Below are 27,999 nucleotides of genomic sequence, written 5' to 3'. Positions count from 1 at the left end.
GCCTTTGGAAATGACTAGAGACCCAAGTGTGCTGTATGTTAAGTTACTTTGCACACTTGTAACATGTTGCACAAAAAGCTGCAATATGAGAAAAGGACTAAGGGAAACAACGTCTCCCAGTACTGGCTGTCTTAAGGGCATGTCAGTTTCCCCATAAAAAGTGAGTGAAAACCCAGAGGAGTGCAGCTGAGGGCTGTGCTTCTCTGGCAAAGTCAGTCAGTGGTGTTTAAACAGCAGCAAAAACTTTGGGCGTTGACACATGGAGGGAAAATTACATAGGAAAGATTTCATAATTGTAACACACCTTTCCTCTCCCCTCTCCATCTGTGCTTGGTGACCCTCCTTTAGCCACCCCCCCCCCACCATTCTTCTCATCCTTTCCTCTTTTCTCCCCTGACAAGGTCATTAGACGAGTCCAATCTATGAAAGCCTCATCAAAACAGGTTCATCCCTGTTCCTCTAAAACCATCAAGGACCACATTGACCCCCTTGCTGGTTTTTGCAACCACTCCTTTGCCTCAGGAGCCTTCCCCTCCCCTCTGAAGCACTCCCTTGTGCATCCTCTTCTCAAGAAACCCACAGCTGATCCTTCTTGTCCAGCTAACTATCGCCCAATTTCCATTACTCCCTTTCTAGCCAAACTCCTGGAAAAGTTGGCCATCTCTCAGCGTAACCGTCATTCCAATTCTGTTGTCTGTCTCCATGACCACCAGTCTGGCTTCAGAGCTGCCAGAAGCACGCAAACTGCTCTCCTGAACATCCGTGACGATCTGCTCTCCAACCTGGACTCTGGCATTCCCTCTGTCCTCATCCTCCTCGATCTGTCTTCTGCCTTCGACATGGTCAACCATACCATCCTGCTCAACCGTCTCTGTGAAAACCTGGGTATCACTGATCAAGCTCTGGCCTAGCTGACCTCTTTCCTCTCAGATCGACCCTCCCAAGTCCAACTGGGGTCCTTCCTTTCATCTATCTTCCTCTCTACCTGTGGTGTTCCCCAGGGGTGTAACCTCCCGCCCTGGCTTTTCAACCAATAATTAGCAACTCTCGCCCACTGCATTGCCACTTTCTGCTCAAATTTCCAGTGCTATGCTGACGGCACGCAACTCATTTTCAGGCTGCCCTCTGCCACCTCCTCTCCCTCTCTCATCTCTGATTGCCTAACTGCCATTCAAGATTGGTGTGCCGCCAATTATCTTTGTCTGAATGCCAGCAAGACGGAGATCCTCCTCATCGGCACACCTTCACCATCCATTCCCCTCACTCTCTGGCTGGCCTCCCATGGCCATCCTCCTACCCCTACCTGCAAGGCTAAGAACCTCGGGATCATCTTTGACTCCACCCTTTCCTTCTCCGCCCACATCACTGAGGTCTCTAAAAAGTCAAATTTCCTACTGCACCTCCTCAGAGGTACTCTGCCTTTCCTCTCCTTCCCCCCAGAAGCTCATGTTATCCCAAGCCCTGGTTCTCTCTATGTTTGACTATTGTAACAGCCTCTTTCTAAATCTACCTGCCTCTACTCTCCGCCCTCTGCAACTAATCCAGAACAGGACTGCTTGACTTGTCCTTGGCCTCAAGCCCTGGGATCGTATCTCTCCAGCTCTGAAATCTCTCCAATGGCTCCCAGTGGATGCAAGGATTAAATTCAAAACTCTCTGCATTGTCCACAAGGCTTTCTGGGGCCTGGGTCCAGAATACCTTCAGCTATCCCTCCGCAAATACCTCCCCTCTCGAGCTCTTCACTCCTCTACCTCCAACTCCCTCAAGGTCAGTCGTTTTTCAAAGAAACAAGCTCGGGGTAGATCTGTCTTCAGATGGGGCCTCCCTCTGGAACAGCCTCCCTGCCACTCTAAAACTTGAGGAGAACTATCTCCGGTTCCGGAAGCACCTCAAGACCTTCCTCTTTTCTTCTGCTTTTGCTCCCCTTCTCCCCTGCTGATCTGTTCTCTCTTGGCACTTGTTAGGGAGAATTCTCTTCTATGGCTAATTTCCCTTGCCTATAGAGTCCCCCAGCAGCTTTGCTGGATTTTAGGGGTTTATTTTTTCTCCTGCTAAGAGTGAGACCCTTTTTTCCCACTCTTAGACAGATTGCTAGTGTGTGTTTTAGGCTATCTTATGTGCTTATGGCCTATGGGGTTTTTCTCACCCCTCATAGGAATCATCTTTTTACATGTTTGGTACACAGCACCCTCCGTGCTGTACCACAGGAGTGTCGTAGCGACCCCCAAACATAGACTCCATACCCTGGGACTGTCTTCTGTCTCCCAGGGCATGTAAAGTCCCCATTGACTAGTCAATTCTTATGAACAAAAACAGTACAACCGATTTTACTATGGAGGTATTGGGAAGGGTTAATAGTTTTTCTCTAGTGTTCATTTTCGAGGGGGTACCGTACAGTCCCTCTCTCAAATGTTTCTGGCTGGTGGCAGTGGTTTCTACCGTAAATATTCGACTGCAAATATTTTCCTATGGGATTTTCCCATTGTTCCAGGCTACCACTTTTACGGACAGCCTCTAACATACCGCCGGTTTATTTTAATAGTAACTTTACTCTGGTAGGTTTTTATTCCCAGAACTTTGATTTAATTTCTTTCTCGTGTCTTTCTCTATAGCCCTAACCCAGGTCGGGAATCCTTTGTTCGTCCTTTTGGTGGGCTTCTGCATAGCCCTCCTCTAGGCGCCACTGAGTCTGGTGTAGACAGGATGTGTGGGAGGGGGCATAGGCAACCTGGACATGGTTGCCTATGCAACCCAAGTCGCACTCTGCCCTGATAGGCTGGGGGGTTCTCCCGCCAGGAGAGCCACCCCACTGTGTCAGTGACAGCTAGGCTGTATGAATGGGGGTCTTGCTGCATAAAAGCAGGGTCCTGAGGACTGGAGGACAAGACGTCGCCACTGGAACTAAGAAACCGAAGAGGAGAGAAGCTGAAGACATCTGCAACGACTGAACCACCGGTGAAGCCCTGCTGCAGATCCTCACCACTTTTCTCCAACGACTTGAGAAGATCTTCCTCTGCAAGAGTCTTCTTCCCTTGAGCTGGTGGGGCCAGCCAGTTCGCCAATCGCCTTCCAGCACCTACCTTGGTTAAGTCCTCAGTGCCCAGATAGCCAGGCACCCGTCCACCATGACCGCGATTTAAAGGATTGTACCTTTTTAATCCGTTTCAGCATCACCGCGGCTAGCTTCTTCCCTGGGCAGTGCAGTAACTCGAACCTTCCTCCACGACGAGAGCCTCTCTTCCTCTGCTGGACAACACAAACTGCAGGAACTGCCAGGAACCACTGCCACCGCAGGAGCCGCTTCCACTTATTCAGGTACATTGTTCAGCCAGGCCTCCCGTTTCGAGGGGTACTGCTAAAGGTGTTTGGTGTTTGAAATCCTTTACCTACCTCCTGGGTTGGCCGCCCCTGTCGACTAACATTATCTTTTATCTTCTGCACCCTCCTTTTGAATCGTTAAACCACAGACTTGACTGCAGCGATTAGAACAGTTTGATCCTGGGCACATTGCCCTGTACCACTAACTCTGGCACAGGCCTATTGACTTTGGCTAAATCTGTTACAACTGCCTTCACTAGATTGTTTTTCATCCTCAACTGTGTTGGTGCACCCTCTACTCTTATAACCACTCTTCCTTCTCTCTTAAGTATTGCTGAAGTGCCATTTTGCTCGGTTTTCACCTATGCATGACTATTGCTAAAGTGCTACCTTGCCTTTCTTGTTCACAATCCACTTGGGAAGTGTTGCTCGTGTGTTTGAGGTTAACTCTATAACTTGTCCTTTCCCTCCCTTTTGAGAAATTACTAGAGTGCCATTTTTGCTTGGTTGACCCAGTGCCATTTTGCTCAGTTTTCACTCTGGCTCAAACTTGTCTATAATTTAAATATGGAGTTGTGTATACTTTTCTTGACTGTTTTAACTTGCTTTGATAAATGTGATTTATGTGTTGAACTAGAAGTGTGTAAAATAAATATATATATTATTTTTAATACAAAGCTTTGGTCAGTGTTTCCTTGTACCATAGTCCTAATGTGTAAACCCCGAATACTGCTCATCTTCCTCTTGAGATAAGTCTGACTGCTCAGCCACATCTACCAACTAAATCTTTGTGGTGCAGACTGATACCAAAGGGAATTTATTGCATATACCTGTAGTCTTAATCTGCTGTAGTGCTCCCCAAGGGAACTGCAGTGGATTCTGCCTAACAGCACTGTGCACCTGGCCACCCTCTGTCCTCCGGGCCCAGGTACCTGCTCACCCCGCCACCCAACCGCACTGCCTCCGGGCCTCCCCTTCCATTGGCGTCTGTATCTACCCATACAGCCCCCCTTTTTTTCTTCCTGCACTTATCAGACCTACCCTGTCTGCTGCCTTAAACCTAGCACTGGCAAATTGCTGGCTGCACTACCACTGTTTGTTGCCTTTATTATTTATTGTTATTTATCTGTTTCTCCTCTGCTTCGCACTTTCCACTTCTCCCCCTTCCATGCACTTTTCCCCTCCACCTCTCCCATGCACTTGCGCATTCCCAATGTCACTGGGCCTAGTAGGATCGCTGTTTTGTTTGTTCTCCCCTGTTCCCCTCCCTTGCCTTATTACGCTCTGAAACACTTGTGTACGAGCGCAATAGAAATAAAATATCAATCAATCAATCAATCCTTGTTGGCGTCCCTCAACATGGGGATGGTATCAGAACCTTTGGCAGCGAAAAGTTGAGCTTCCCCTTTAAATGCCTGGCTGAGGCCCTGCCATCCGGCACCTAACTTCAGTCCCTTTTTCAACATGGACGGTGTCGGACCTGGCAGCCAGCACAGAGACTTTTGTAGCTTTCCGCTTGCGTCCCGTTTTTTTCCGATAGTTTTTAACTTCTCTTTGGTACCAAGTTCTTGGGGGTCCCTCTGCCCAAGAGAGTCCCCCAGGAGTCGGGAGTGTTATCAGAGGTTTTGGGTAAGCGCACCACAATCCAGTCTGGCATCCCTCTTCAGAAGAGTGTCCTGCAGGTGGCGCTAAAGGTCTGGAAGAAGCCCAAGGCAAACGCCCAGATAAACAAGAAGCTGGACTGCAGGTTCAGACTGACGGACGGGGAGCCAATCCTCCAGGCCTGCCACCCACAGCCTCATTCATTAGGATAGATTGAATTTATGTGCAATTTTCCCTCCAATTAATGACCCCCAAACCTTTTGCTTTTTTTCGCTTTCCTATCCAGGCTTTTACCAGTCGAGCCCAGCCTTCAGCTGAACCCCGCTGGGCTTTTGCTCACTTGTTCTGGGGAAACTAACACGCCCTTCCGACTGTCAGTACTGGGAAACTATCTTTCACTTAGTCTTTGACTATGTTGCCATTTCTTGGTAATCTTTTAACAGTGCACAATGTACCTTCCAGTACCGTGCGCTGGGTCCCTTTTTGTTTTATAGCCCTAGACACCCTCGAAGGATTATTTTTGTGATTGCACGAGTGTGCCTGGGACGAACTGGTGGCAGCAGTTACTTTTTCTAATGTTTTACTTCTTTTTACTGAATCATATCATGTTCAATGCGTTTTGATTCAAGACATGTGGCCAGGTTCGAAAATGGCCAAACCACAAAGTCTTTTGTTCTGTCCCATGGCCATTTTGTCCCTTGCCTTCACCCAGGTAGAGTAACCAGGGTCTTGCCTATTTGCGCATGCAGCCTCCCGCGAAAGCCAATCTCTTTCGCGGGCTTCTGCCTGTAACATGTGTGTGCCCAGAAAGCGGGTTGGGACTGTCTGGTCTCAATCCACACTACTGGCGCCAGGATGTCTGGAGTGCCTGAATGACTGAGACCACTGTGAACCATGATTGGTCCATGACTGGGATGCCTGCAAGAGAGCAGATCTTCAATTGGAAGTCCTAGATTTTGGCGCTAAGCTAATAATTGATAAGAGAAGGGGCTCTGCATCCGTTCCGGGTCGATCACCGAGTTCTCACCGAACTACAGAAGGAGGCAAGCCGCCTGCACGAAGAAACTGACTTGTGAAACCACCTGAGACACTTTGGAAGGTTTTGGCACAGTTTGCCCTTTGCTGTCCCGTTGACCCCGGCTTTCTTCGATCAAGTAGGCCTGCCAAGGCGCTTTCGCCCCTTTCGAGTAATGGGAACAACTACTCTCGGCGCCCCCCTGCTTACCTACCGAGCAAGCCCCTTCAGAAGTGTTCCTGGGCCATCCAGTGAACTGTCTAGCTCTTCCTCAGGGTATCCTGCAGAACCGCAGCCATCTCGAGTGCAACTCCTTGACTTGGGACATTGCTTGCTTGTATTCCTGTGCATTCTCCCATCAGATTCCGTGGGCCAAGCTCCTCTGGGTCCCGAATTAGGAGAGTGCGTAACGCTTCCTGCATCTGTGATTTCCGGATCACTACCTGGTGATGACAGTCGCTGTAGATCCCTTGCTGTTCTGCTCTCCTTTGCCCTGAAGTCTGCTGCACCAGAATTGTCTTCATACCTCCTTCGGAAGCTGAGAAAAGGCAACTGTCCTGTCACGGATGACTGTTCTCCACCGCAGCCGCTGAGAGCCGTAACGCTGCAAAACTGCAGGACTCTAACCTACTAGCGACCTCGACTAAACTGTGAAAGTTTGATCCGGACTGTGCGTAGGGTCGGTGAGTACTTGCATCACTTACCGGTGGCCCCCTGGCGCAACCGATCACTTTTACGCATGAGTATCCCTTAAAAGGTATTCAAACTTGGCTGGGTTAGCCTGCGCTCCCTAGCTATTTTCGCCATTTGAAAAGTCCTTTGCCGCCAAGTGCTCACCCTTTTGGAAAAGTGGGAACCAATTCTTCATTGCCTCAAGCCCCTTCCTGACTTGCTACAGCTCTCCCAAGAAGACAAGCTTTTTGCTTCACGTGCGCAATTGTGCGTTTTTACGCACAACTTTACTGTTGAGCACAAGGCTTCACTCTTCTTAGGGTTGAACCCGAAATTAGGGAAGAAAACTCTGAAGAATTGCCTATTGCTATAACTGTGTTAACTCAACCCTCTCATTTACAGGTTGTGGCTAGATTTTACCACTGTAGTGCACTAGGAACAGTAATGTGTATATATATTGTATAGTATAAGGGTTTTGTGTGTTAACATTTTTCGCATTGCTAAAGTTACTTGTGTCTATTGGTCCGGCCGACAATAAATGTATATTTTTCATATACACATGTCTAAGAGTAATTTGTGGTTTGTTGCTGTGTGCTCAGTGTGGTTTTCCGATCACTCTCACCCCTCCTGAGCCTGCCAAGCTACCTAGATTTGTCTGGTTTGTCAGAAGGTTCCCCTGTTTCACCAAACCGAGGGTGACCTCCTAAACTTCTGCCCACCAGGTCACAGTTTAGCAATCCATTTTAACACTCCTTGTAATCTAAACCAAAGTCTTTGTTGTCTTCCTCTACGGGAGCCACCTCTAGTTGTCTTTCCAAGGAGGACAAAGTCCTCGAGTCTTTGGGAAAGTGCTGTTATTCCATCTCAGGACTGTATCTGTGGCAATCCAACGCAGACACCCTCTTGGCTGCGGCTAACCAGAAGGTGTGGCAGGAGCTCAGGGAATTTCTGCCCGACCTCCCTTTGGACAAGCAAGCCTTCTTCAAGGCTGATCTTGCAGAAGCCTGTGCCATTGCGCAGGACCTCCTGGAGTCTTCGGTCTTCCGCATTGACAGAGCCAGCAAAGGGCTGTCTCTTGGTGTCTAGATGAGGAGGACAGCGTGGATGCATACCACTACGTTTTCATCTGATGTGCAGGAGCGGATCCTGGATCTGCCCTTCGAGGGCTTGGACCATTTTCATTCATTAACCGATGATGAGTTGACAAAGAAGAAAACTTCCACTCAAACCGCCAAGTCCTTGGCCATCCTGACAACACCTGGACAGAAATCCTTCCCTCAGTCCCAGGGCAGTACCAAGTTCAAGCCCTGTGCTTTCTCTGGCTTCAAGGCCTGACAGGTTGCCCAGCAACAACAGGAAGAAGCGGCAGAGGATGTTGTGCAGGTTTTTCCGCTTCACTTCCTCTGCCCCGCCTCTGACGCAAATAATCAATGACATCTAGGTCGGGGAACACAGCTCGCCTGTGGGGGATGGCTGTTTGGCTCTGTTCCAGGACACCTGGAAGCGTCTTTTCAGTAGCCCGTGGATCCTATCCGTGGTCTCCACGTGTTTAAGTCTTCCTCTTCCTTTTCCTTTACCATCCTCTCGTACTCTTTGTGAGATCGGTTCCACAGCTGTTTTACAGGAGGTCCTTTCGCTCTTGGAGATGCAGGCAATAGAACGGGTTCCTCTTTTAGACAGGGGCTCAGAGTACTATTCCAAGATTTTTGCGGTACCCAAGAACAACCAGTACAAACAGAGCGATGGCCTCTGTGGACATCTTCTTGGTGACAATAAAGAAGATTTTACCTATGGCTCTCACCACTTTGCGCAGGGTTAGTGAGCTGCAGGCGTTATCCTCGTGCAAGCCCTTTAACACATTTCACGACGACAAGCTCATCTTGTGCACTTACCCAAACTTCTCGCCCAAGGTGGGCTCTCCATTTCATCTGAATCGTGAGACCTGCCTGTCGGTGTTTTTCCCGAACCCACAGTCAGAGGCATAGAGGGCCCTGCATTCCCTGGAACTCAAGAGGGTCCTCCAGTGTTCTCTCTCTCGGATGAAATCCTTCTGGAATTCTGAGGCATTGTTTGTGGCTTTTGGGGGTTGCTTACCCTCTCAGGCTTCCAAGACTTCCATGGCCTGTTGGATGGTCCAGGCCATTTCAGATGCGTACACAGCCATGGGACGACCTGTTCCTGAGAGGATTCATGCCGTGCGGTCGGTCAGAGCCAAGGCCACGGTCATCAAATTTCAGCCATGCTTCTTGGGATGTCATCAGCAAGGCGGCTACTTGGGCCACTCCATCGGCCTTTCTGTAAGCACTACTCACTGAACATCAGCTCCAGACGCGATGCAGAGTTTGGCCAGGCGGTTCCGAAGAAACTTTTTGCTTCGTCCTAGATCTGAGGCAGGTTATCACAGCTCCACCCTATGTTCTTGTTCGGTGGAATCGCCCACAAGGATGGAGTAAAGGGGACGGATGTATGAGTAATTAAAGTTATTCACTGTAGTGACTAGAGTACTTGTAGTCCATAGTCCCCTTTCCTCCATATGTCCTACAGCCTTCCCCCACTAGTATGCCAATGGCTTATAGACTATAAGAGTAGCCAGGCATCGAAGTATCCCATGTGTTCCAAGGGAACTGAGGTGAGGCGCCAGAGGGCGGGGCCTCGACATGGCGTTACCATGCCAGAGGCAGCGCCCCCACGCACTATATTAAATTTAAAGAGGAAGCTCAATTTTTCTCTGCCAAAGGTACCGTCCCAATGTTGGGGCACGACCACAAGGATGTAGGAAAGGCGACTATGAGTACTGTAGTCACTACGGTGAGTAACTTTCATTTTGTTCACCTTGGGGGAGCCCCTCCCCCTTCGCCCCCACCACAAAAATTGTAGGAGCAAAGCATCCCATTCTTGTAGTGTGCGCCTAGGGTTGGGGACAGGGATCGTTTGAAAGAGGTATTGGAAGCACGGTAAGACATTCATTTTGATAACAGCCATTTTCTCAAACCAGGACGGGTGATGAGTGCCACTGGTCTAGATCCTTCATGTCATTTGGTAGTTCAGCCTATATAAGAAATCCAAATTCCCCGGAATATTAACCCCTAGATACTTCAATGAACCATCTGCCCAGATATATGGAAAGCATTATTCCAATTCTGATCGTAAGAGGGGGGGGTGTTAAGATGGAAATAGTGAGGGTTTCTTTTACATTAATACAAGTCTTTAAACACACACATACCACCTTTGTCACCTTCCTTCTTCGACACCCATACAGTTGTCTGTTGTTATTTTAGCCAGAACACCTGGTACAAAGTCCCATTAGCATTAATACAATCCCAAACCAGACCTGCAAAGAAAGAACAGAAAGGGAAAATCGGAATATTTTCTGGATTGCTTGGTAAGCAGCCTTCATGGCAGTGCATTTAGAATGGTTGTACACTAAAATCAATTTTAGAAATATATGGGTAGGAAACTATGTCTCCATTTGTCATTTGGTCCCGCGTGTCTGCCAATTTTTAAAGTTACTTCCACTGTTAGATGACCTTGGTCTTGAACTACTCTTTCTCCCTCGTGGGGCCCTCTTCATCGGTGTCCCCACCCACCCCCTTGCTGGCCTCTTGCCCCTTTGTTAGGGAGCATTCTCTGTTAAGGATAATTTCCCAAACCTAGTGAGTCCCCCAGCAGCTTTGCTGGATTTTTGGGGTTTATTTTTTTCTCTCCTGCTAAGAGTGAGACTCTTTTTCTCCCACTCTTAGACATGATTTGAGGTGTTCCTTTGACTTTGAATGTGTTTTATGGGCTGTGGGGTCCTTTACCCCATAGGGCTTCATGTGTTTTTGGTATGTGGGTTAAACAGCACCCTCCGTGCAGTAACCCAGGGGTGTCATAGTGACCCCCAAACATAGACTCTATACCCTGGGACTGACTACTGTCTCCGAGGGCATGTAAAGTCACCATTGGCTTTACTAGTCCCAAATTATGAACAGAAACCAGTACAAACCACCATATCGTGGGCATACTGGTCGGAGCAATTCGATTACCCTGGGGTCTGTTGTTCGAGGGGGCACGTCTCCGTCCCCCCTGATTGTGTTTTGGCTGGTGGCAGTGGATACTACTTTTTATATTCGACCGCAAATATATTCCTATGGGATTTTCCCATTGTTCGAGGCTACCACTTTTTAATATAGCCTCGAACATACCGCCGGTTTATTAAATTAATATAAAATCACCGGTTGGTAATTTTTGCCGAAACTCGGTTCCAAATGGCGTTTTTGTTCGCTTCTGTGACTCCAACCCAAGTCGGGCCCTTAGTTCCACTTTTTGGCGGGCTTCTCCACAGAAGCCTCCAAAATTGGTGCCACTCTGTCTGGGTACCACAGGGGGTGTGGGTGGGGGTTTAGGCACCCTGGACTGAGTTGCCTTGGCAACTCAAGTCGCACTCTTGTGTGATTGGCCCAAGTGGTGAGCCGCCCGGCTCACCACTTAGCAAGTTTGATTGACAGCTAGGCTGAATGAATGGGGGTTTGCTGCATAAAAGCAGGGCTTTGGGGACTGGAACTTCAGAAGTCGCCACAGGACCTAAAGAATCCGAAGAGGGAGAAGCTGAGCCGACCTGCAACGTCGACACCACCGGTGGAGCCCTGCTGAACCGTCTCACCACTTTTCCCGACGACAGGGGAGATCTCCAGTCCGGAGAGTCTTCCTCCTTTGACTGGTGGGGATAACCAGTTTGCCCGTCTTTTCGCCTTCCCGGATCATCTCGTGGCTACCCTGCCTGTGCCAAGCACCCCGGCAACCGGGATACCACGGATTTTCCACTACCGCGAATAAAAGGGTCTTACCTTTTAACCGGAGAATTCCGCGGCTGGTTTCTTCCCTGGCAGTGCAACGACCTTCAGCTTTCCTCCACGTCGAGACCATCTCTTCCTCTGGACAACGCCGTGACTTGCACCTGCTGCCAGGAACAACTGCCCCTGCTGGAGGATCCTCTCCACTTTGAAGGTACTGTGTCCGCCTGGCCTCACTCGCAATGGTCTGTGTGGGGTGACTCTTAAAGCCTCCACTTACCACTTGGGTTGGCCCTAGGCTGGCTACCCAAACTTTTCTGAGCTGACTTAATTCTTTTCTGAACTCCCTGCAAGACTTCAAGACTTTTTAGCTGTGTGATCTTGGGCGCATTGGTGCTCTGTTCTCTCTAAGGGGGAGTCTGGCGTCTGAACTTTTTGCTCACAAGTAGATTTGACTTTCCTGCCTTGCTTGGTGCTTCTAAAGTATTGTGTTGTGTGCTTTTCATAATTTCTGCCTTTTCCCTCCCTTTTTCTCAACTTATTGGAGTGCCATCTTTAGTTAAGGCTCACCTCTGTCTGGAAATAAGTGGTGTTAACTAGACTTGTCTAATAACGAATAAGGGATGTTCATCTAGTAATAGTGACTGTGTGTTGAATTTACTTACCTCTTTTTGTGCTAGTGTAATTTACAAGTGTGTCTTTAAATAAATCATTATATACTTTTAAACCAAAGCTCTTTTCAGTGTTTGCTTGTACTACTGTGTCTCTGTACATATTGTGTTTACTCTGCATACTGCCTAACTCATCTTGAGAGAAGTCTGACTGCTCAGCCACAGCTACCAGGTAAATCTGGGTGGTACAGACTGCTACCAATTGGGTTTACTGCCAACCACCTGTAGTCCTAAATCTTTTGCAGTGGTCCCTAAGGGAACTGCACAAGTTTCTGCCTAACACCCTTCAACAGAGCAGCTAGTGATTTTGCGATCATATGAAGTGTAATAAAGTCCAATCGGGACGGTCCATTTGTAATACATTTTGAGTTGGATTACATTGTGATATGATGGAAATCTTTTTTTCGACTGTGCCCTAAGTCTCCAGTGAATTTACTGACCCTGTGATCCTTGTCTATTTGAAGTTTGTTGGTGGGGGCTGCTTTCCGAGCAAGTGAGAAAAGATCTTTTATACATTGCTGTCTAGTGCTTCCTCCTGGGGTTTCTTTCAGCAATTTTTCCCTGATACTTCCTCTACGAAAGCGTTTATCCCCATCCTGCCATGTCTTCTGTTGAATCTGCATGGTTTCCTGTAGTGAAGAGAGGTCACATTCCAGAGCAGAGGGTGTGGGGAGGGGGAGTAATTTTTAATGGCAGCCCTATATATTGTATCGCAATCTAGTCTGCCCTCCTTCCCCAGTCTCTGGAACCGGAGTGAAACCTGTGTCCCTCTCAGCAGTCTTTTGTCTTCATTCAAATCTCCCTACTGCACTAACCCCCTCAAGGCCCAAGAGAAACTAGCACTTACCCCCACTGTAAAATACTCTCCTGAGTCCCAGCAGTCCAGATGATCTTATTTCTTCTCCCTCTCTCTGTGTTTGACGCAGGTGGCATTGCAGCTTTCCAGAAATATGACTCACTTTCCAACTTCTCTCCTCACTCTGCATTGCAGCCTTCACAGTGGGTCATGAGGGGTCCAGTGGGCCTGCCGCTCCAACTTCGTGTGTGGAGAAGAGTGGTGTAATGACCACAGATCAGCTCACACTTATCTCTCTGTTTGGAATTCTAGCTTTGATCAGTGCCCGTAGCTCCTGGGCACTGTCTTAGCTGTTTTGATTCCTCATTGATCAATATTACCAGGGCCAAGCACCCAAAACACAAAATTGGAAACGTCAGAGGGTTCTATGTTTTTCCTACTTGCAATAGTCCCCTGCCATTCCCGGATCAAGTACACATGATCTTGATAAATAGATTGGCTGATAAGGGTTTGAGAAAACAATTGTCCCAGAGCTCTAAGCCTGCCATGTCCACCACATGCCTGGCATTTATTTTTTAAGGAGAAAATTGTGTTTCATCCACACCACTTGCTGAGCCACACAAACAATTATGTTGAGGTGAGTAGCATGCTGCTTATTAAATGAGTCCAAAAAGCTGGTTTTGCGATGATTCACAATTTTTGGCTTCTCACCTCAACATAATTGTTTGTGTGGCGCAGCAAGTGGTGTGGATGGAACACAATTTGCTCCTTTTCTCTCTAACGGAGTGGAGGAACTCTAGGTCTCTGTTGTTTCACACACTAATGTGACATGTTCCAAATTGAACTTGGTCGCGGAGGTAATCAAAATTGATATCGCCAAAAAAGTTCCTCATGTGAGATCATTGTTTTTTTAATGTTTATAATATCTTTATTAGAGTTCGTAGTATATAATATGCAGGCAGAAGTTTAAAACAGAATGACTGATTGATGGAAACCCACTTATTCAGCCATTAGCGATTCACTACGCTCCATGGATGGATGGATGAATGTAAAACATAATCTATATGTCTGAAAGGTTCTCACACATCTATTAAGTATACTCCCAACTTTGTTGCATCAGGCAAATGTATGACACAACAGGCCATAGAATGCTTAACCCAGCAAGACACGAAATGCTGCAACTGTTTACAAGCATTATTCTTGGAGGTTTAAGCCAGAGATGGACATGTGGTGGTGCAGAAACTGTTTCAGTAAACAGCATCAAAACCTTCCTGCCAGATTAGATTATGGTGGGAACTGCTGTTCAAAGCATGTGAATCTTAAAAATATCCAAGAAGGAAAAGGGTGCTTAACTGTAACTATAGTTCTCCATCTTTTGGTATTTTTTATAGATTCACATGCATCTCTCCTGCATCCCTTCAGAGGCTGCTAACCTTTGGTACCACACTGGTGTGGTCAGAATCTTATCATGTTTGATTGTCCACTGTATTACATGCAAAATCTTTACTAGTAATGTCTTAATGTGCTTCATTGAATTCTCAGTCTCACTATTGGGTATATTCCATGAACTTGCATCAATGAAAGATACCAAAGCAGTATAACTATAGTAACATATGTGTAACCCTTTCAATCTGCTGTATGCACATGTTAATGAAAAATCATAAAGAGAAGACTGGTATTATTTTTCTTTCTCTTCTCTAGTAATTAGATTATATATGGAATGCAGTACTCTTAGGCAGCGTGGGCTGGTTTACAATTTAGAAGTGTTTTCACATACATGGTTTGGACTACAAAGAGATAAATGACATGTGTTTTAGGGAAAGGTTGATGTTGACAACAAGCACAATATTGTGGATGAATTGCACAAAAAGATTAGACGGTTGGAAACAGAACTGGATAAGAAAACAGAGGATGTTGAAAGGAAAGCAGCAAGAGACGACAAGGTATTTTTCTTTATTCTTGTCAGTCAATATATTACCCAAATATTCACAAAAAGTCAAAGAAAGTTGCTTTCACAAACATGCTGTACCATAGAAAAAGAAAAAAGTACACATTTTCTAAAAGCTTTGTGAATTTGTTTGGACTTGCAACTGTTTTCATGTACTTGACATATGAAATTGGCATTTCTGTGAAAACTGAATTTTGCTCATATTTATTGAGAGCATACACAGTGGGAGTAATGACTGTAGGTATGCATTTAAAGTATTTTTCCTTCCATGATCTGCCTGTCTTGTGTGTGATCAGGGCTACTGTGCTCAGATCTTTGTTTCTAATGGATTCTTTCCTGTCACAGATTCCTCCTCTGATATCCTTTATCCCAGCACAGCTGTAATCTGAAAACGTTTCAGCCGCCGGAGGGCGCAGTGTGGATCTGCGTCAGCTCCGTCCGACACATCTACAATCCCTGTGCCAGACAGGACGCTGGGCCAGTATATAGAGCGGCGCTGTGCCCCATGACCTTAGTTCCTTTTTTTCACGCACTCTGTTCACTAATCAGGACCACTTTTATCAAGCTTAAAGAATTTTTCTAACGGTGCCATACCCAATCCATCTAAGTTCTTGGATTTGAAACTGTGTGCATATTGCTGCAGTCAGATGTCGGCCTCGGATCCACACTGGATCTGCCTATGCTGCTTGGGCAAGCACTATCAGAGGACTGCGGATAGTGGCAGTTCATGCGCCCCGAAGGCCCCCCCTGGGAAAGGGTAGCAAAGATTTTCTCCTTCGCCCTCAAGGCAAAGGGTGAGGCTTCATGATCTCCGTCGATGGTACAAGGTTCGGATCGGCGCTCTGAAGAACGGGCGGCTCTGCAAAAGGAAAAAAGGGAAAGAAGGATCAGGAGAGGTCCTGCTCTCCGAGTGGGTCCTCGCACCGGCATTCGTTGTCTTCTTTGAAGAAGAGGAGCCACCGCTCAAGGGATTCGCCTGAGTGTCCGAAAGAGGTACCTTTTCCAACTCAATCCACCACTCCGGCGGAATGGAACAACGTTCGACCTAAAGATGCTAGACCACTTCGCCCAAGCGTTGACGGCTACATCCTTGGTGCCTGTGCCACAGGCAGCAGCCCTTTCTGCTTTGGTTACAGAGCTGTAGGGGCCCACCGTGTCTCTTGCAACTGGCAGGGCACCCTCAAGGGACCACCTCTGCATGCCTCTACGCTCGGGCATGGCCCAAAAGGAACCCATGGTAGATTGGCACCCACAGCCCCTGCCGTTGGGCATTGTGGCCTTGGTGCCGGCATAGTCGTCGTCATCATCAGCGCCATGGACACAGCAGTTCTGCAAGAATATGCCCCACTCCCTACGGATGTTGTTATGTCTAAGATGTATGACATCCATGGCGATGTGAGTGATCAGATCCCTTTTGGGCTGTAACCTCTGGGCTCCAGGGAAGTGAGGGATTTCCCAGAGGAATTATATGTGGAAGGTGAGAATGCGCTGGCACTGACAGATGACCTGCAAGGAGCCATTGACTCCCCAAAAGTGGATTTCTTGTCAGCCTACACCGCTGGAAATCCCCAAGCCTTGTAGCAAAGGCTTGATGGCAAAGGTGCCCCGTACTTTGGGATGGTCTGCTCCATCCAGGCACAGGGTGGAATATGACCTCTGTGACGTTCTGGACGAAGTGCCCAAAAAGGAGACCCTCCTGCCCTTCAATTTGGCAGTGAAAGCGCTTGTGCTGGAGGCATGTGAGAAGCCTGCCTTTGTTCTGGCAGTGGACAGAGACATGGCGAAGAAACACTGGCCGGCTCTGTCAGACCCAACCTTTCTCTCCTCCCATGCTTTACCTGAGAGCTTGGTGGTCCAGGCCACTACTGCTAGCCTAAACTAAAAACATTTCCTTCCCGTCCCTTCAACCGTACAGGGAGAGTAAAGCGGCATGGCAAAGTTTTCCTTCAGCCTTTGGGCAACGGTGGCCAATGCACCCGAACACATCCCAGAAAGGGAAATTGGGGACAGATCCCAGGCCGTGGTCTCTGATGGCAGGGAGGCGGCACACAAAATGCTGCTATCAGATCTGGCCACAGCGGACTATGTGGGAAGGGTCATGGCCACCAGCACGGTGGTCAGGTGTCACGTCAGGATTTGCAGCCGATGTCCAAACCAGATTGTTGGACATGCTGTTCAACGGCAACACACTTTTTGGAGCCAAGGCTGACAGTGCTCTCCATAAGGTTCAGTCTTCAAAGACGACAGCAAAGTCCTTGGGGCTTGCCATGCAACAACCATCCTCCCGGATCCGTTTTTTTGCCTCTTATCCCCCTTTTCTCCTGAGTATCTGTGGTCAATCTGCCTCAGAAAGAGTCAGACGCTTCCTGAAAGGTAGAGGAAGAGATGCCCAGAGGGGTGTCCCCGCCACGCCCCAAGGTATCAAACCTCAGTGACATGTTTTACCACATGTCTCCGGTGGGGTAGAGGCTGTTGTTGTTCAGCACGGAATGGTCAGTGACCACGTTCGACGCTTAGTCCTTGCAAGCCATCCAAAAGGGTTTTTGCCTCCCATTTCTCTAGCAACCCCTGAACCATGGTTCCCTGGCTACCCCCTTGTCCCTGGGCTCCATCTTCCTGGAGGAGGTCCGTCAGCTTCTGGCAAAGAGCACTATCAAACTGGTTCTGTGCTCTGAACGAGGAAGGGGGTGTGCTCCACCTATTCTCTGATGCAGAAGAAGGATGGAGGCTTGCGCCCCATTCTAGATCTGCAGCTGCTGAACTTGTTTTTATGCAAGTAAAAGTTCAAGATGATTACTGTAGCCCAATCCTGCAAGCCCTCGATCTGCAGGACTGGTTGGTTTCCCTGGATTTTCGGGACGCCTACTTCCATGTGCTGATAAACCTAAAGCATAGGAAGTACCTGAGGTTTGTAGTGGGCCAATAGCATTACGGGACACAGTCCTGCCGTTCGGTCTTTCATCGGCACCCAGGGTTTTCACCAAGCTGCTGGCAGTGGTAACGGCTCGCCTCAGGAAGGAAGGCATCCATATCTTTTCCTACCTGGACAACTGGGTCGTCAGAGCTTGCTCCCCCGAGCTAATGTCTGAGCATCTACTTCGCACATGCACTCTATTGCAGTTTGGGCTTTTCCCTGAACTTCAAAAAGTCCCGGATTCTGCCGTCCCAGTCTCTCTGATTCATCAGGGCAGTCTTTGACACTGGCCTGGGCAGGACTTTCCCTCCCGAGCCTCGGGTGGTAAACATCTTTTGGATGGTCAATATCCTCCAATCACAGTTACAAATCCATGCTTCGGCTTTCCTGCACCTTCTGGTCCTCATGGCCTCCTGCATCCTTGTGGTGCTGGAGGCAAGACTGTTCAAGAGATCGCTTCAGTGGCTTCTCCATTCCAATTGTCACAGTTCCAGAACCACATGTCGGACCTTCTACAGGTCTCAAACCAAGTGGCCCAGGAACCCCCCGCGTGGTGGGCTGTGCAGGAGAACTTGCTGAGAGGCGTGTTGTTTCATCAACCTTGGCCCCAGGTGACAGAGGTCACGGACACATCTCTGTCTGGCTAGGGCGCTCACCTGTCAGACCCGACAGTGAGCGGACTGTGGTCTCCCATGGAGTCTCAGAAGCACATTGAACTTGCTGAAGTTGAGGGCGATCAGGCTTGCCCTGGTTGCTTTCCTCCTCTCTTTAAAACACTAGTCTGAGCTTATTCTGATGGACAACACAGTGTTCATACACTATCTCAACAAATGAGCTGGCGTGGGGTCCTTGCAGCTCTGCAGAGATGCAAAGAGACTGGTTCTGGACTCTGTAAAACAGTACTTCTCTGACGGCAGTTCATCTGGCTGGAGGAGATGTTGCAGCGGATGTCTTGAGCAAACAGACCTCACCCTCCCACGAGTGAGAGCTCTGGCAGGAAGTTCAGGAGCTGATCTTCTCCTTTTGGGGAGCTCGTCAAGTGGCCCTTCGTTTCCAGTGCCAACAGGAAGTGTGCGTCGTTCTGCTCGAGGGAATTTCCTTGTGAAGGCACTTTGGGGGACGCACTGATGGTCATGTGGACTTTTGACCTTGTTTATACGTTCTCACACATCTGTCATTGTGCTTGTTCTTAGGAGATTGCACCTGTTTGGGATTTGGGTATGTTTGACCGAATAAAAATCAGTTGAAAAAAATAGATTGAAAAGAAAACGGACTGCATGCAACATCATATTGGATGATGTTGCATGCTGTCAGCTTTGCGGGTTTTGAAAAACAAATGTTACATTCCCCACCCCCCACTTACCTGTTAGCTCGCTGCCTGGTCCACTTCAGCCCTGACGCGCCAGATCCGTCCGTCAAAAGCGGGTCGGATCCGATGCCGCAGGGTCTTTATTTATTTATTTTCTCACCCACCTACAATATTAAGGAAGTAGGGGACACCCATGCAACCCCCAAAGGCTAATACGTGCCGAACATAGGGAGCAGGAACACCCCCGCAACTACTGCTTTGTATTTTCAGCACATATTAGCATAATTGAGCGGTTTTATTCAATCGAATGCTACTGGCCAAATTCAGTCAAATGTAACATTCGGTCAAATAAAACCGTACAAATATACCAATACCTTCTGTGATCCTGAACGCCCCAGACTGGGCCCGGAGAACGCATTATCTGGAGTTACTGGACATGTCCATCTGCCCTACCTGGCACCTTCAGAGGAGAGTGGACTTGCTCTCACAATCCGTGGGGCAGATCCTCTATCTGAACCTCAGCAGCCCAAACCTTCACGGTTGGCGGCTGAGATAAAAGGAGTTGGACTTGTCGGATGATGTCTTCCATGTGCTTCTATCAGCTCGGAGGCCTGCTACGAAATCCATTTATGCCTGCATGTGGCATACATTTTTCGACAGGTGAGGGGCTTGGATCTTTTATATTATTCTCTGTCCACTGTGTTGGATTGTTTGCTATGTTTGGCCCAGGCGGGCCTGCAGATAGGCATTGTGAAGGGTTACCTTGCTACTATTTCAGTGTTCAAAAGGTCCCCAGAAAAGGGCTTGTTCCCCACTGTTATGCAGTTCTTGCAGGGTTGTGTAGCCAGTTTCCTCCCTGCCCAATTGTGGTTCTGGCCAGCGATTTGAATTTAGTTTTAACGTTTCTTATGGGCACTCGATTTGAGCCCCTTCGTGTCCTATAAGACTGCTCACCCTTAAGGTGAGTTTCCTGGTTACCTCCGCGTGGTGGGTGAGTGAGCTCCAGGCATTGTCTGTTTTACCTCGCTATTCATTTTTTCCCAAAGAAAAGGTGACTTTGAGAGTGAGGACCTCCTTTCTGCCGAAGGTGGTCTCGGATTTCCATCACTCTCAGAAGATCAATCATCCTGTGTTCTTTCCTCTGCTTCACTCTTCCAAGGCACAGGAACGATACCATCAGCTGGACCTGGTATGGGCCCTGAAGTCCTATGTATCCCGTACTAGAGAGGTTAGGAAAGATGACCAGCTTTTCATTGGTTACGCTGGTGCTTGTGCTGGCAGCCCTATCATCAATCAAACCCTGCCCAGCTGAATCATTCTCCTCTTCTCAGAATGCTACAATCTGACTGGGAAGGATCTGCCTGAGGGTCTCAGAGCTCCTTCTACCAGGGGAGTGACTACCACCTTGGCCTGCAGAGGGGAGTACCGGTCCTGGACATTTGCCATGCAGAAACGTGGGCATCTTTGCACATGTTTCCTAAGCCTTAGTGCTTGGGTTCCCTTGCTGGTCAAGGTGGCAGTTTTGGTAGGGCAGTCCTTCAGAGTTTTCTGTTTTAGGTGGTGGTGTTGCTTCCTCCCTTCTCCAGGTTTACGTGCTGCTTTGGGAGTCTAACATAGATGAGGAATCAGTGGGAGGAAAGAATCCAATAGACAAATTACTTACCTCTCGTTAATGTTCGTTCCGATGGATGTTCCTCCATTGTATTCCTTATCGTCCTCACTGCCTGCCCCTCTTGTGGAAAGTTAGTGCACCATCGGTTCAATGGTCCCTCTTTTTCAGAGTGCTAGGGAAAAAGGGTTGAACTGGGCATGGCACTGCTATATATATATATATATATATATATATATATATATATATATATATATATATATATATATATATATATATTGGCCCAGACAACATATCCGGTGCCGGCCAGTTTAAGGTGTTGGGCGGAGCCAATGCAGAGCCAACTCAGAACCATGCTCTGCCCTCTGGCGGCCGAAATGTTTCCGTAGAAGAGCTGCGCTGCGATAGGTATATCATAGATGAGGAATCTGTGTGAGGAACATCCATCAGAAAGAACCTCACCGAAAGGTAAGTCATATGTTCTTCTAGCCTGGTGAGGTTGTGGCTTCCGGTGCTGTGTGTCAGAAGCTCTCTCTTACAACGGGAGCAGACCCTCTCTGGTGCCGTCCCACGTACACTTTTCTGACCTCCCCAGTCTTAACCGTGCTCATGAGGAAACCTACGGAGGGACGTCCTGACACCACAGGGGTCCCGAGCACTCGGGGTCTTGCGGAACTGGCGTCTGGCGTGGCGTCTGTCCTCAAGAGGGTGGCCTGCCAGCCGCTAGTGTGGCATCACAATTTATGGCGAACCGGATGCATTAGAGACCACTTACGGTTCGCCACTACATTAGGAGCCCAGAAAGGAGGCTCCAAGTCTTTGTATCGGCTGACTTTCACGAGGTGTGTGGTGCACTATACACTAGTTATTCTAGTTCAGGGCTATTAAGAAAACCCTAGGTTTTCATATTTGGGTTCATTTTACTTTTAAAGTTTGTTTAAAGGTAAATAAAATCTAGTGGGAGGGGGAGAACTATATACAGGAGGGTAGTATTCCTGCCCAGAGGTTTCCATCTGGGGCAAAGAGCCATTTTCTTTCTTTCTCCTTGACCCTGCCATATCACCTGTACAAACTTCATAGCCGGATCGGCCTTCAACAAAGGTAATACCTTACATATATGTAGATTCTTTTCATATCTGTGGATGTTCCCTTAATTTCCCTTCACACCACTTACCCGTACCTTCCTTCCCTCAACCTGATTCTACCTACCCCACCACTATTGTACCCAAGAAATCTTACAAGATCCTCCTTCATCAACTTTTTACCAGGTGGCCATACTGGGTTCCGCTGGTGATCCCAGATTTCTTATATTCACAGGAATCGCTAGCATAACCCGCTAGTGTGTTCATCCTCACCAGTACCGGCCCTGCTACGGATGCCTCTGAATGCAGGTACTAGCAGAATGCAAAGCCCCTTTTCAGGTCCTTACTGGTCAGAATAGAACAGGCAGTCGTAGACATAGCTTCGTCCATGAAAACCCTCCAAGTAGAGATGGCAGCATATAGAGCAGACAACGTAACCATCGCCAACAATGTGGTGGAACTACAGAACACACTCACCGAGCTTCAGACCGATGTCCAACCAGGTCTTTCCTCCCGGTTCGATGGAGGAGGACCGTAGGGCTATGGAACAACCCTTAAACCAGCGACCTTTCAATTCTCCTATGCGATGGGTCTGAACCATGGGGCAAATAAGGATCAGACATCCCGAGAACAAGGTGTAGGGGCACAGATTCCCTCCCCGCCCATGTCAACCAACTACACTGGGTCACCCAACGATTTCTCTAAATTTATGACACAATGTATATTACACTTTATGATCCGACCCCAGCTATACAATACCGGCACCACTATAGTTGCCTTGTTACTCATGAATCTTGATTGTCACGCCCTTATCAGGGCCTCCCCATGGATTAATAACTGTGACCCTATCCTAGTTGACTATGATTGATTCCTTAAAGTGTTTCGTCAAATGTTTGAGAGACAAATATGCGAGCGGTCAGTTCAAAATCAACTAATGGATATCAAACAGGGTTAAAGAGACCTCATAGCTCATATTGCCCAGTTGTTGGGTAGGGAGCTGCCCCGCTCCTCCCCCTCCCCCCTCCGGTGCTTTAAAGTAAGGCGAGATGCATTCAAGGCATTGTGATGAGCCAGGGGTATGGGGGCAGTGAGAGCGACACCTTCCCGTCCGGCAGGACCCCATGTTAATATAACAAATTATAGTGTAACTACATGGTATGGCCCAAGGTGCAGGCGGCATCGCTATTTTGCGTAGATATTAATAATATAAATAAATGCACAGTAAATGCGGCATTACATGCAAATTCACAGGGCCACATCAATCTCCAGTCATGCCAGAGCTCCCATGAGCACAGTTTGCACCAGCATCCGCCACACTGTCTATTCATTGTTGTTGAAAGTGTTGGAAAGATGTGTTTTTTCACCCAAGAGGAATGTGCCCGACAAGGCCGCGATCAGAGACCGGCGCCCATTCCCGAGTGACCACGTGTTATAGCCCATACAACTGACTGAACTCTGAGATCCCTGAATTCCATGGCACCAGATGCCCTCTGACCATCAACCCCAAAGTAGCATGTCCTGAAATGTTCAAACAGGATGGACAGGGTATATCATTTAAGTGACAGTCTTGTTATTTGTACTGTGAGGTGCTGGGAGGGATGAATTGTAGTTCAAAATGAGGGTGAGACCTTGGAGTCGGATGCCGCGGAGGGAGTGGGTGAAATGTGTCTGTGAAGGTTAGAGTGCCTGAGAACCTCCTGCGTATCCGTCTTAAGGCCTGCCAAGTGCACAGTATGAGTAATTAAAACAAGCTGTATAGTGGGAGTATAATTTGTTGTCGGACCTTCAACGTGAGAAGATGAGCCCCGCAGCACCCACATGATGGAAGACGGATGGACTGGGCTGGGACCAATGAACTGCCATCCCATATGGATAAAGGTGGTACCTGTATAGGGTTCATCCAACCAACCGTGCTGGGTTTTACTGTGTGTATTGCGTCATGTATGACAATGTTTTCCTTTAGAAGATTCTGCATATACTACTTTTTGGCAGAACGTTCTTAGCAGCAGAGTTCTTTGTTGTTGCTCTCATCTGCATGTGAGATTAAACTTGTTATCCTTAGGGGGCGTGGCCAACTGGCCATGGAATAGGACGTGCTGCGCGAGGAGCTCCTGATGATCCGACTCTATTTTTGCCAAAGTTACCCATTGAAACTATAACGAGCGCCTAGAACTTTGGGGATCAGGTGTCGGAAGCCGCACGCCAAGTGAAGTTCGCTGGAGAAGGTCATAGTCCCCGGGAATCGTGAAATATACACATTTTTGTTGGCGCGACTGTGCGGCCGCTTCGGCACCAAGATGGCGGCTAACAAAAGAGAGTCCTCCGTGGAGAAACGACACTGATTCCCCTGAACTGTGGGATATGGCTGCGGTAAATTGCCTGGAGGAATAGTACGACAGGGAGATATGTCGGAGTGTTTGAATTAACACCATGAGAGCGCCCGGCCTGGCATACGCTAATGGACCCTCGACAAGCTGACCGATAACATTGGATGCTTGGACGACGAGGCCTACGGAACTTGAATGGGGGAGTGTGAGGCCATAGCCCATTCGTAAGACAATTCGAAGTGCCGTCTCGAATATGAGTTAGGAGACTTGGGAGCCAGACCTTTGTCGGACCGAGGACAGTGCAATAGCTGCATTAAGGCAGAGGCGTACAAGAATGGAGGGCAGCGCCATGTCGGCGAAGGGTTGAGAACCAAGACTAAGCAACCCACGATGGAGACTTTCACGATAATGCAACGGACCCCCTCAACATCGGTGCAGAGCATGGTCGTGACCCCTGCGGAAGATGCCCCCGGAGGGGACAAGCACCAGATCCTGGAGGCTATAACGAGCCTGAGCGCAAAATGGGACTTGGCAATGGCGGACTTGCGCACAGCTCTAGAGAATAAGATTGATGCTGTAGGTACGGAACTCACCCTACTGCGTCAAGATGTTAGAGCACTTGCAGAAAGGACCAGCGGTCTGGAAAGTGAAGTGAAGTGAAGATTAATACCGATGTTGGCACGAGCAATGCGAAGGAGATTCATGTCTTAAAACAACAGGTCACCAACCTGGAAAATCGTGTGGAAGAGGCAGAAGGAAGAGCGAGGAGGAACAACATTCGCGTGGTTGGCCTTCCGGAGGGGAAGAAGGCTGAGACCCCACAAACTATGTCGAAAACATGATCCTACAAGGGATTGGAGCCGGGAATCTTTCGCAGGGATTTACGGTGGAGAGGGCGCACCGCGCCCTAATGAGGATACTCCGGCCGGGGGCCGGCCCCGCCAAGACCGATCATAGCGAGGATCCTGAATTACAGGGATAGAGAAAAGATCCTTGAATATTTTCGGAAGGGCGGCATGATAGAGAGAGCATCCACCAACATCACAGCATACCCAGACTACACGATACTGGTGCAAAGGCAGAGGTATAGTTACGTCGCCGTCAAAAGAAGGCTGAGGGCGGCGGGAGTCAAATATATGCTGTTGTATCCGGCACGATTGAAAGTGCTACACAAGAACAAAGCGCTATTTTTTGATACCCCTGAGGATGTTGTCACATGGCTGGACCTGCAGGGCTGCCCGGAACAAGAAGCGGATCGTGACCGGCAGGATCATACCGAATGAAGATTTCGTAAAGAGGAAGACCCTGATGGCACAGAGAAACTGTAACTAACTGAACTTTGTACGCAATCTGAGCCAGGTGCTCGATTTGGACTGGAATATAGTGAGTGTAACTGTAACTGGTAACGGTTTGGCAACTGTATACGTAATGTTTTTTGAAAGGAGCAACAGAAAATGGACGACCTACCCCAATAGATTACTGGTTTCAGCGGCCATTAGGGCGGCTTAACCCTACTGAGCCCTGAGTAGAAGCTTGTGCTAGGCAGGGCTAGATGTGGGGGTGCCTGAGATCCAGGAATGGAGCTGGGCAACGGTTGGGGAGGGTATTGTTGGGAGAGGGGTGGGTGGAAGGAAGGTGGGGGGATGGGAAGTTGAGTGTGTGTGGTCATGGGGAGTTAAGTTTTGTTTTGAGCCTATTTGGAAGAATCAGCATGGTGTACTTGCGGTGCATGAAGGGGCGTAATCGGCGGAGGATCGGGAGGGTGCTTATTAATGACCTATGGGGTACCTCAGGATAATAACGTGGAACGTCAGGGGCCTTAACAGCTATCTGAAAAGAAACAAAATCATGATGTATCTGAAAAGGCAGAAAATAGATATCGCACTACTACAGGAGACGTACTTGACGCGGGAGAAGTTGGACCTGGTTAAGAGAAAGTGGAGAGGGACCGTAGTGGGCTCGCCATACTCTGCATATGCCTGGGGGTGTTAATCTGGGTGGCACCGCATGTCGCGTTCAAATCGATACAAGAGGTAGTTGAAACTGATGGAAGGATGGCTATATTGCGAGGGCTGGTGGAGAGCAGGGAGGTACGCATAGTAAACAAGTATGGCCCCAACAAAAACACAGCAACGTATTTCAGAGCCTTGTGTACCAATCTTAGTATGTGTATAGGGAGCGCGGTGATCTGGGGTGGGGACTTTAATTGTGTGTTGGATCCTGTGGTGGACAGATCTGATGGCAGGGCGGGTAAGCCTAGCCCAGCGACGAAATCGTTGCAGATGCTGTTAACTGATTTTGGCTTCACAGATGCGTGGAGGATGAAACACCCCACTGAGAGGCAATATTCGCACTATTCAGCCCCGCACCAACTGCATACTAGGCTCGATTACGTCTTTGCCACAGCAGATGTGATGTCTGAGATCACTCAAATCGAATATAAGGCCAGGGTCCTCTCGGATCATTCGCCCCTGATCCTCGGATGGCAATATTGCCCCCCGAGGGTGAAGATCCCTACATGGCGCCTCCGAGCAAAGGCGCTCAAAGATCCAGTCTTTAGAGAAGATATAAGGGAAGAGATTACTAACTTCTTTGAAGAGAATACTGGGAGTGTTGATTCTGCGGGCACATTATGGGAAGCTTTTAAGGTGGTGATGCGGGGGCAGCCATTGCTAAGTCAAGAGGGTTACAAGGTGGGGTCTTGGCTGACCTGCAGAGGGTGGAAACTGAGCTAGAAATAGCATTGAAGAGCGGTGATGTAGACACGGAGCTGGTACGCCAACTACAGCAACAATGTGCAGGGCATTGGGAAAGACTCTGCAATCTCAATTATAAGAAATATGTTGAGAGGCAGCACGCGGGGGGAGACAAGACAGGCCGCCTTTTGGCCTGGCTATACAAAAGCGAGACCCCTAGGCCTCCGATCAGGACTATTATTAGGGAGGACGGAGATGAGGTGGCCACACAAGAGGGGGTTAACAAAGAATTTGTGGAATATTACAAAGTGCTGTACGGAGACGATGAGATGGGTGACCAGCGCAAGATAATCGAAACGTTAGAAGACATAGGGCTGCCCAAGATAAGTGAAGAAGAGAGAGAGGAGTTAGATGAGCCAATCACGTTGGAGGATTTAGAAGAGGTTGTGAAGCAGCTCCCTTCCTGTAAGACCCCAGGAGCAGATGGGTTCCCCAGCAAATTTTATAAAGTATACAGAGAGGAAATCCTCCACTCAATGTTAGACATGCTTAATGAAGCATTTGAGATAGGATGGTTGCCTGAGTCACTCAGAGAGGCGATCATAATACCGCTGCCCAAGCCCAATAAACCGGAGCACAGATGTGGCTTCTACAGGCCCCTGTCGATGCTGAATCAGGACAGCAAGATTCTCACGGCTGTCCTAGCAAATCGATTGCAGAAAGTGATTGGTAGACTCATACATCCTGACCAAACGGGCTATGTCCCGAGCAGAAACATAACACACAATCATAGGCGGCTTCACCGGGTGGTCGAATGGGGTAGTAAGAACGAGGGTGAGATGGCGATAGTGTCTCTAGATGCAGTTAAAGCTTTTGACTCGGTCAAGTGGTCATGGCTATTGGCTGCTTTGGAAGGGTATGGAATGGAGCCGGGCTATATCAGGTGAGCCAAGATGTTGTATAGCGAGCCGCTTGCCAGTGTCCGAACTGGAGCGGTGATATCCAAGAGATGGCAACTTAGCAGAGGCACCAGACAAGGGTGCTCCTGGTCCCCGATGCTTTATATCTTGGCCCTGGAGCCTCTGGCAATATGCCTTAGGGCACAGTAGGATACGATTGGCATTGAGGTAGGAGGGGAACGACACTTGATATCCTTGTACGCGGATGATCTGTTACTGTACTTGCAATACCCAGAAGAAAATCTCTTATACATACTTGAAGTGATGGAAAGGTACGCAGAGTTGTCGGACATCTCGGTGAACCCCCAA

At 48.5% G+C, this 27,999-nt stretch overlaps 1 protein-coding gene across 4 annotated transcripts in view; it reads left to right on the top strand.

Moving 5' to 3' along the window:
* CEP290 (centrosomal protein 290) overlaps positions 1-27,999 on the top strand; it is a 3,224,991-nt gene that overhangs the window by 2,185,612 nt on the left and 1,011,380 nt on the right. For all 4 annotated transcript variants that reach the window (XM_069629332.1, XM_069629331.1, XM_069629333.1 and 1 more), the window contains one exon: positions 14,664-14,789. In XM_069629332.1, the coding sequence (XP_069485433.1) occupies positions 14,664-14,789 (126 nt within the window). The remainder of the gene's footprint in view (positions 1-14,663; positions 14,790-27,999) is intronic.

Source organism: Ambystoma mexicanum, chromosome 12, assembly GCF_040938575.1.
Source record: "Ambystoma mexicanum isolate Mex_15411 chromosome 12, UKY_AmexF1_1, whole genome shotgun sequence".
Classification (NCBI taxonomy): domain Eukaryota; kingdom Metazoa; phylum Chordata; class Amphibia; order Caudata; family Ambystomatidae; genus Ambystoma; species Ambystoma mexicanum.
This window is presented reverse-complemented; position numbering and strand designations above follow the sequence as displayed.